Source organism: Penaeus japonicus, unplaced genomic scaffold (assembly GCF_977035675.1).
Source record: "Penaeus japonicus unplaced genomic scaffold, GWHDUDI00000001_assembly GWHDUDI00000038, whole genome shotgun sequence".
NCBI classification, from domain to species: domain Eukaryota; kingdom Metazoa; phylum Arthropoda; class Malacostraca; order Decapoda; family Penaeidae; genus Penaeus; species Penaeus japonicus.
Window position 1 is genome coordinate 1,618,727 of NW_028234440.1, and position 10,000 is coordinate 1,628,726.

At 48.6% G+C, this 10,000-nt stretch overlaps 1 protein-coding gene across 12 annotated transcripts in view; it reads right to left on the reverse strand.

Annotated features, from left to right (window-relative positions):
- hth (Meis homeobox homothorax) overlaps positions 1–10,000 on the reverse strand; it is a 541,136-nt gene that overhangs the window by 106,445 nt on the left and 424,691 nt on the right. For all 12 annotated transcript variants that reach the window (XM_086532858.1, XM_086532857.1, XM_043026120.2 and 9 more), the window contains one exon: positions 3,419–3,495. In XM_086532858.1, coding sequence (XP_086388984.1) covers positions 3,419–3,495 — 77 coding nt within the window. The remainder of the gene's footprint in view (positions 1–3,418; positions 3,496–10,000) is intronic.

Genomic DNA, 10,000 nt, shown 5'->3' on the forward strand with positions numbered 1-10,000 from the left:
CGACGCTAACGATGGCAAGATGAACAATAACCACAATGTGTTCATTCTTAACAGCGACAACATAATGTCATCAACGATCGCTACGCTTATACAACAGCAGACATCCCTTAAAAGATACCCTCTATCCCCACAACAGAAACCAACAGAAACTCCCACAGCGATCGCCCGACAAAAAAAAAAGAAAAAAAATCGCAACAGAAATCTCTTCCAGCGATCGCCCGACCTACAGACTCGCATTAGAACCCCCCCCCCTCCACCTCCTCCCCACTACCCTCCTAGCGATCGCCTCAACATCAGAAGCGCAACAGAAATCGCCCCCCCCCTCCTCCTCCTCCTCCTCCCCCCTCCTAGCGATCGCCTCGACAACAGAAACGCAAACTGACCCCCCCCCCTTCCGGCGCCCGATAGACTGGCCCAAATACGCCATATTCAGCAACAACGCGGAGGGAAAAATATCCAAGAATTCCCTTCGCGAGTGATTGAGCGCTTTCCTCCGTTTTCTGTTCCTTTTTTTTTAGGGGGGGGGGGGGTTATTTGGGATTTGGAAATTATATTACATTGGTCGTTTCATCTTTTTTTGTTTTTGTTTTTTGTTTGTTTGTTATCGCCGTCTAATCTCTCTCTTGTTTTCTCCGTTTATCTCGTCATCTCCACCTTCCTTCGTCCTCCTTCCTTTTTTCCATATCTCCTTCCTCGTCTCCATCCCGTTTCTTTCTCCTCTTTCTGCACCCCCCCCCCCCTCCGCCAACGCAGCTCCTTCCCAGCGTCCTTCTACTTCCTGTAAATAAATCCTTCCGGTTCATTTCCTAAGCTGGGCGAGTCATCATTCCCGGAGCTCCCCAACGGGTATTCTTCTCCTTCTCCTCCTCCTCTTCTCTTTCCATTCTTATTCCTCCCTCTCTTCTCCTGTTCCTCCTTCGCTTCATCCTCTTCTCTTTCTATTCTTCGTTCTCCTCCTGTTCCTCCTCCTCCTCTTCCACATCCACACACTCTTCCCCCTCCCTCGTTTTCCTCCTCTACCACCTCCCTCCTTTCTCCTTCCCTCCTCCTCCTCCACCTTCCTCCTCCTCCTCCTCCTCCTCCTCCTCCTCGTCCTCCTCCCCATCCTTTTCTTTATTGGTGCCGCCGCCTCGTCCATTCGCCTCTCGCACTGATGGTAAACCTTGTGCGCTGTCCAGGCGGGGGAAAATAATTTAGTTTCATTTATTCCTGCCTTCTACCTTATCCCCTGTTTCTCGATTAAATAAATATAGGCGGGAAGCAAATTTATTAGGGATTAAAATGTATGACCCAGAGCTCGGCCGTGGGAGAGGGAGTGTTGAGTGTGCATCCCTCTCTCCCCTCTCCCCTCTCCCCTCTGCTCTCCTCTCTGCTCTCCTCCCTTCTCTCTTCTCTTCTCTTCTCTTCTCTTTTCCCCCCTTCTCTCTGCTCTTCTCCTCTCCTCTCTTCTCCTCTCCTCTACTCACCTCTCCCCCACCCCCGCCCCGCCTCTCTGGGTAATATTTTGGTTCGAAAACATTTAGTGGCGAGGTATTAGAAAAAAAAAAGAAAAAAAAAATCACGAAGAGGAATGGCAACTGACTGCAAACTGTACCTAAGGGAGAGGAGAGAGGCGAAAGTGGAGGCGTAGAAGGGAAGGTGAAACAAGACGAGAAGAAGACTTTACGTATGAATGGGTGGGTAGAGGTGGGAGAAAATGAGTTAGAGGGGGGAGGGAGAGGTAGAGTGAAAGAGAAAGAGAAAGAGAAAGAGAGAAAGAGAGAAAGAAAGAGAGAAAGAAAGAAAGAGAGAGAGAGAGAGAGAGAGAGAGAGAGAGAGAGAGAGAGAGAGAGAGAGAGAGAGAGAGAGAGAGAGAGAGAGAGAGAGAGAGAGAGAGGGCCAAGTCCTCTATTGCGTCGCTTTTACCCGTCCAAGAAGAGAGCAAAACACCGTCCGTTTCTTCCTCGGCCTTAAGGAAATTCTTCCTCCTCCTTTTCCCCTTATTCTCCCTCTATCCTCCTCCCTCCCTTCTCACCCCTTTCCTACCCCCTCCCCCTCCCTCCCCCCACCCCCGGGCACACCCATTGATGCCAAAGCGTTACGGCGTAATCTCCGCTCGACCAGAAATCATCAATAGCAATTAGTTCTGATCTGCTGGGTGACCATCAATGGCGACCCCGAAGCCCCTCCTCCGCTGGACAGCCGCTTTTTCCCAGAATGCAGCGTCCGCCCCTCGGCTGCGAAGAGGGCGGCGGGATGAGCGATGTCCGGGCGGCGGCGAGTGATGGCCAGCGGGGCGCGGAGGGCGCGGAGGGCACCGAGAGCACAACAACGGCGGAGTAATAACAAAAGCACACGGCACTGCGGACAACATTATCCCGCGGGGCCTTTTGTTTGTTTGCGGACGCCACTTCCTCCTCGTCAGGATGGGCTGAGAGTAAACACTCGAGGGCCACTTCAACACCTTCCCCTCTCGGCCCTCGTGCGCCGCCCTCAGGCCAGGAAGGTCTTGGGCGGCCTTCACTCCGCGGGCACTCTCTCGTGGCGGGCTGGAGGAGTGCCACGGGGCCGCGGTCTTCGGATCAGTCAGGGTCTCGCGTCTACCGTAAGTGCATCCGACGTGATGCTACGATCAAAGCTCTTACTGAGTGTACAAGACGTATATTTCCCGCCTATATCACATATATATATATATATATATATATATATATATATATATATATATATATATATATATATATATATATATACATATGTAAATATACATGTATGTATATATATAACAAACTTTCTATAACCTTGTTCGAAAAAGAGTAATTGTGCTTCCAGCGCAGGCGCGGCGCCCGTGAGCGTCGCGAACACTGGTGGCTCTTTCAGATCCAGACAATTCCTATCGGGTTCCGCGGTATCAAAACCCGCGTCCTACACTGCATGTCCTAATCACATCCCGGCCACCGCCAGACACACCCAGGCCAAACCTCGAGCTCAAGCAAATTCAATCAGGACGTTATGTCAGGTCAAAGACACCCACCCCCACCAACCAACCAACCCTCCCCTGCCCCACCGCACCGGTCTATCCCCCCCTCCCTCCCTCCCTCCCTCCCTCCCTCCCTCCCTATCTCCCTCCCTCATCCAGGAGAGATCCTCACCGATTCAATACCTGGCAGAGAGAGACACTCCAGACAGAGACTCACCCACCTAGGCCTATAATCACATGCCCATCACCACCAATACCGTCAGAATGCCCACCATCTCTACCATCATGACCTTCACCCATCTTTTTTGTTATTATTACTATCACCAGCATTATCACTATCCTCGTAGCTCATAGGGTTTTGGTGTGTACAACCCCCCCCCCCTTATCCCCCCCGGCCCATGTGTCTGGCTGTGGCTGCGGGACGCGTTTCGACATGAATGAAACGGAGGTGTTGGTACTTACCAATTGTTGACTTGGAGAATGGTAAGACCTGTGTCCTGCGCCAGCTGCTTTTTCTGGTCCTCAGATGGGTATGGGTGCTGTTGGGAGAGAGAGAAAGAGTATTAGGTTTTTGTTTTGGACGATTGGTGGGTATTGGCATTGGTGGAATATAAATGCATTCCTTATCTCTATGACGACATGTATACTAAGTAGATCAAAACTATAATTAAAGAAATATATATATACTCTTATATTTAAAAATTGTACTTTTTCGGGAAATAATAATAATAATAATAATAATAATAATAATAATAATAATAATAATAATATATATACATATACATATACATATATATATATATATATATATATATATATATATATATATATATATATATATATATATATACATATATACATATATCAAAATCACACATCTGAAAACATCACAAATACTTTGCTTCCTTAAAAAAAAAAAAAAATCGCATCAACATAAAAAATGACTACTCGCAATCAAAAAAAAAAGAAAAGGGCCTCATGAATAAACATTCCTCACATACACCGTCCACACACAAACATCAGGGAGAAGAATAATGATCTTCCATACTCAACATATGTTACTTCCAGCGACGAAAAAGATCTCCCGAATCGAAAGAGAGAGAGAGAGAAAGAAAAGAAAAGGGGGGAGAGAGAGTGAGTGAGAGAGAGAGAAAAAAAAATTCCCCCTAAATCGAAAGCCTAACGCAGGGCCAATCAAATGGAACAAGGGGGAGGGAGAGAAAGAGAGAGAAAGAAAGAGATAGAGAGACACACACATACACACATAGAGAGAGAAAGAGGGGAGGGGGGGAGGAGAGAAAAAAAAATCTACCAGCCAAAACAATATCAAACATCAACCTTCACAATATCTCCCAACACGGTGGCCCCCTTCGCCTCTCCCCTCTCTCTCTCCCCTCTCTCTCTCTCCCCACCCAATCATTCGCCCCGACCCTCTTTTCCACTTCCCTTCTCTCCCTCCCCTCCCCTCCCCTCCCCTCCCTCCCCTCTCTCTCCCTCTCTCTCTCCCCTCCTCCCCGTCCCCTACCAAGTTTTGTTAAACATTTTAGCTCTTTCACCGACACATATGTCGACGATGTTCATTTTAAAAAGAGAGCTTTTCAAGCCAGACCTCCATTGAGACGGCTCAGGCTGGGATGATACCGTGTTTAGTGCGGGGGGAGGGGGGGAGGGGGGAAGAGGAAGAAAAGGGGAGTAGGGGAAGGAGAGGGGGAGGTTGCGGCGGCGTATGAACCACTTCCCTACGCTCACTTATGGGGGAGAAGGGCGCATAAAGGGAAGGATATGAGAGGGGGGAGGAGAGGGTAGGGAGGGAGAGAGAAAGAGAAGATAGAGAAGATACAGATAAAAAGAGAAGAAAGAACGAGAGAACGACCTTCTTCTACAACAGCGCCCGTACCGTACTCCTCGTGTACCCGCACACAGCTGCACGCAAATCCCCCCTCCCCCTCCCCCCCCTCTCTCTATCTCCCGGCGGCGGCTCGGAGGCTGTCTTGGCGAACCGCAGCGGCCGAATCGGAGTCCGACGGCGAGCGCCTTTCCGCGGAACGGCCCGGGAATCCGTCTTAATCCAGACGAATGGGTGTGAAAGGCGACAGATTGGATGGAAAACACCGCCCGCATCCTCTCGCCTCCTCGCCACCTAAATTGTGATTGTGTGTGTATGTACGACTGGCTCTCGCTCGCTCTCTCGCTCTCTCTCTCGCTCTCTCTCTCTCTCTCTCTCTCTCTCTCTCTCTCTCTCTCTCTCTCTCTCTCTCTCTCTCTCTCTCTCTCTCTCTCTCTCTCTGTGTGTGTGTGTGTGTGAGTGTGTGTGTGTGTGTGAGTGTGTGTGTGTGTGTGAGTGTGTGTGTGAGTGTGTGTGTGTGAGTGTGGGGGTCCGTATGCGTGCGCATCATCTACTGCCACGAATGCAAGCATAAATAATTACATGAGTACATACACATGTGCGTACGGGATTTGTAAGCTCGTGTACACAACATGAGCGACACCATACTTATCTGCATTCGTTAACAGTATGCGTGCGTCGCTACATGCGTTTATGCAAATGAAGCGTGTATTTCGAAGTGGAAACGGCAAAAATTTCAGCAGTCGAACGGGAGAGAAAAAAAAAATCGAATGTTACTTAGTGTGACTTATTTTGCGCTTTAGTTAAGACTATTCATTTGTTAAGGTTGTTCTTTAGTGACTTATTCTTCAACGAAGTTATTCAAATGTGACTTAGTTTACATAAAAAGAGAGAGTTATTTAGTATCACTTACTCACTCTTACTCACGCATCAGCATTGCCGAGTGAGGTATCAACACAACTTAGCAAGAAAAGAGGTTTAATACGCTTAATTCAGCGCGAAAGTTCCTCAGCGTGACTTATTTCGCCAGAGAGTTACGTCTCCGGTGCGTTTCTGTGCTTGTAGAGCCGTTCCGTGCGTGTCAGTTTAACGGACAGCTTGTTTGTTCCCGCGAGCAGTTCCGTGCGTGCCGAAACACTCCCGGTAAGTTAAGGGATTGCTTGCAAACATGCGCGATTTTGAGAAGGCGCGCGTGCATGCTCACACCTGTGTCGTTTAAGAGGTTTGTGTGTGTGTGTGTGTGTGTGTGTGTGTGTGTGTGTGTGTGTGTGTGTGTGTGTGTGTGTGTGTGTGTGTGTGTGTGTGTGTGTGTGTGTGTGTGTGTCTTCGTCTCGTATGTGCGTTTATTTGTTTACTTGTCTGCCCGCCTCTATCTATCTATCTATCTATATATATATCTATCTATCCATCCAATTGCCTGCGTGCCTGCATATGTATGTACACTAGGGTGTTCCACGTCGCACCCGCTATATGAAAGAGTTTTCCCCTCTCCCAGATGAGGGGAAGGGGGGAAGAGGGGGGGGGTCGCTGCCCCTCCCTATTCGGGGAAGGATGTTGATGGTGTACGAGCAAAATAAGGGGGAGGGGAGGGAGATGAGGGGAGGAGAGAAGGGAGGGAGGTGAAGGGAGATGAGGGGAGGAGAGAGAGAGGGGGGGGAGAAGTGGGTAGGGGTTAGGAGGGAGGGAGGGAGGGGGGGAAAGGGGGTGGGGTCTGAATTGATTTGATAATGAACGTGAGGCTCACATCGTGGGGTTTTTGTTGGTGAGAGAGAAAGAGAGAGAGGTATATGGGGGTTGGGGAAGGGGGGGGAGGGGGGAAAGGGGCGGAGGGAAGGGAGATTGTTACACCGAGGGGCGTGGAGGGCCGGGTGACGAGACAGGGTGAGAACGTGGGAGTATTTCCCATGAAAATACCACACGCAATCAGCTGATTTATAAGAGTAGAGGGGAAGGGGGAGGCTGTGGTTGTGGAGAGGGAGAGAAAGAGGGAGAGGGAGAGGGAGAGGGAGAGGGAGAGGGAGAGGGAAAGGGAGAGGGAAAGGGAGAGAAAGAGGAAGAAGAGGGAGAGGGAGAGGGAAAAGAAGAGGGAGAAGGAGAAGAAGAGGGAGAAGGAGAATAAGAGGGAGAGGGAAAAGAAAAGGGAGAAGAAGAAGAAGAGAAAGGGAGAATGGGAGAGGATTGGAGAAAGGGTGGGGGAGGGAGAGAGAGAGAGAGGGGGTGCACCAAAAACTATGTAGAGGGGTGAGGAGAAAAAAAAAGGATGACAAATAGTGGAATGACAAAAAGGCTATCAGTGAAACTAATGTTACCATATTAATGCCGGATGGAGGAAGAGGGGGAAGCACGATAATGATGTGTAATAATGATAGTGACGATAATGATTGTAAATAAAATCATACCATTACGGAATATGATAATAATAAAGACACCAACTGGAGAACAACGATGATCTTTATATAATAATAACACTAATAATAACAATAACAATATATATATAATAAATAAATCAGATTATGATTTTGATGTAATGACACCTATAATAACAATAAAAAAAACATATAAAACGAGATAAATAGATAAAATGATGATCATAATATAATAACACCAATAATAATAATTACAAAAAAAATCATACATATATATAAAATAGATAAAATACACTACCGATAACAACACGCCAGAATTCAATCCAGAACAAAAACACAAACAAACACATATTTCGCAATCCATTACGTAACACTCGGGGTGGGGGGGGAGGGGTAAAGCGAGGGGGGGAAGGGGAGAAGGGCGATGGGGGGGGGTGAAAGGGGAGGGAACATAGCGACACTTTTGTGACGTATTTCGGGATAAGGACACTCGACAAACAAACAAAATGATGGATGGGCGTTTATATATATATGGATATTGTGCGTGTGTGCGTGTGTGTGTGTGTGTGTGTGTGTGTGTGTGTGTGTGTGTGTGTGTGTGTGTGTGTGTGTGTTTATGCGTGTATGCGTGCGTGTGTGCTTATGCATGCCTGTGTGTATGTTTCATTACCTCCGTATGTGTATGTAAGCTCACATGTATTCATATACTAAAAAAAAAAACTTTAGCCAATCCAAAAAAACAATCATAAACAAAATTAACAAAAAAAAAAAAAAAAAAAAATGAATAAAGCGACCAAATAAATCGCCGGGAAAATCGCCCTCAAATTTCAGAAAACCGGCAACTAATCCGGGCTTAAGGAAAACACCAAACAAAGCAAGAATGGCGAATTGTATAAAAGTGATGGACACAAAAGCCGAAAGAGAAAGAGGAGAAAGGAGGGGAGGAGGAGGAGGAGGAAGAGGAGAAAGTGAGGGAAGAGGAGGAGGAGAAAGTGAGGGAAGAGGACGAAGAGGAAGAGGAGGAAAAGGACGAGGAGGAGGAGGAGGAGAAAGTGAGGGAAGAGGAGGAGGAGAAAGTGAGGGAAGAGGAGGAGGAGAAAGTGAGGGAAGAGGACGAAGAGGAAGAGGAGGAAAAGGACGAGGAGGAGGAGGAGGAGAAAGTGAGGGAAGAGGAGGAGGAGAAAGTGAGGGAAGAGGACGAAGAGGAAGAGGAGGAAAAGGACGAGGAGGAGGAGGAGGAGAAAGTGAGTGAAGAGGACGAAGAGGAAGGGGAAGAGGAGGAAAAGGACGAGGACGAATAGTAACAAGAGAACAATCATCACACAGCGGCCGATTATGAATACAAATTATCTACGCATATAAGGCCAAAAATCAGAGATAATGCACACAGTCAGACACACACACACACACACACGCGTACACGCACAAAAGCACAAATATTCAGGCAGGAAAAAAAAGGCATCGCATTTTAAACGACCGAACCTTTGTAAAAATCCCCGCCAATGTAAATAATTGGAATGCCGTAAATGTTGGGTGAATATACACATGCGCTCCCCCCCTCCCTTCCCCCTCCTCCCATTCCCCAATTCCTCCTACCCATCCTACCCATCCTCCCCTCCTACCCGCCCCCCCTCTCCTATCGCTCCCAACACAAGCATATTTTTCACCACACACAATTTTTCGCGACATTTTCAATTATAAATTACGGCCCGTATTCCATCGCCCTGACCTGGGGGAGGGGCTGGGGGGAGGAAGGGGAGGGGGAGGGGAGGTGGGGAAATGGGAGGGGGAGAGGGACGTTTGGAATGACTATGGGCGGGGGATTGAGAGGGAGAAGGGAAGAGAAGGGAAGGGAAGGGAGGGAAGGGAAGGGAGGGAAGCGAATAAAGGGAGGGAAGGAGGAAGGGATGGAGAGAGGAAAAGAAATGAAGAGAAAGAGAAAAAGAGAAAGAGAAAAGGAGAGAAAAGGAGAAAAAGAGAGAGCAAGAGAGAGAGAAAAAAAACAGACCGCAAAAAAAGAGCAAGAGACGGAGAGAAAGAGCGAGCGGGGTACGGCGTGGCATCAAAACCATCAACCCATCAAACCATCAATCCACACATACCCCCCCTCCCCCTCCCCCACAGAGGCATCGGCTGAAGGGAGCAGCAACGACTAATCAACGACCACGCCACGACACCCGCCGCCTAAAAAGGCTCACGACCACCGGCCACGACCTCTCCTTTTGTCGTCCTTATCGCCGGGTCGTCGTCACATTGAGGTGCAAATCTGGCACTTATGCCGACAATGATAGGGTGTTCGGTGGGGTGGGGGGAGAGGGGGGAGTAGGGGTAGAGGGGGGAGAGGGGAGAAGAGAGACAGGGAGGTACAGTAGGGAGGGGGAGGATCAAGCACTTACTCCCCCGCCTCCCCCTCCCTCCCCTCCCTTCTCTCCATCCCCCTCCCCCTCCCTCCCTCTCCCCCATCCCCCATCCCCCACCCTCACCCCATCCCTTCACCCAACCCCTCTCCCCTCTCCCCCCTCACACTCCCGCGTTGCTCACAATCAAATAAATGCTTCGAACAATAGCACAAAAGACGACACGATTCAGATGCAGATAGGGGGGGGGGGGAAACAATACCCATATCAGAGAGGGATTCTTTCCCCATTTTGTAACGTTGGATCCCTTAGCAGCGACGGTCGGATGGGAGGGGGGTAGAGGGGGGGGGGATGAGTTGATGGGGAAGATGTGTATGTGTTTGTGTGTTTATCTTTTAATTATTTTCTTTTTTTATTCGAAAAGGGAAGAACGATAAGCAGCACACAAAAAAGAAAAGGATAAGTATAAAGAGGG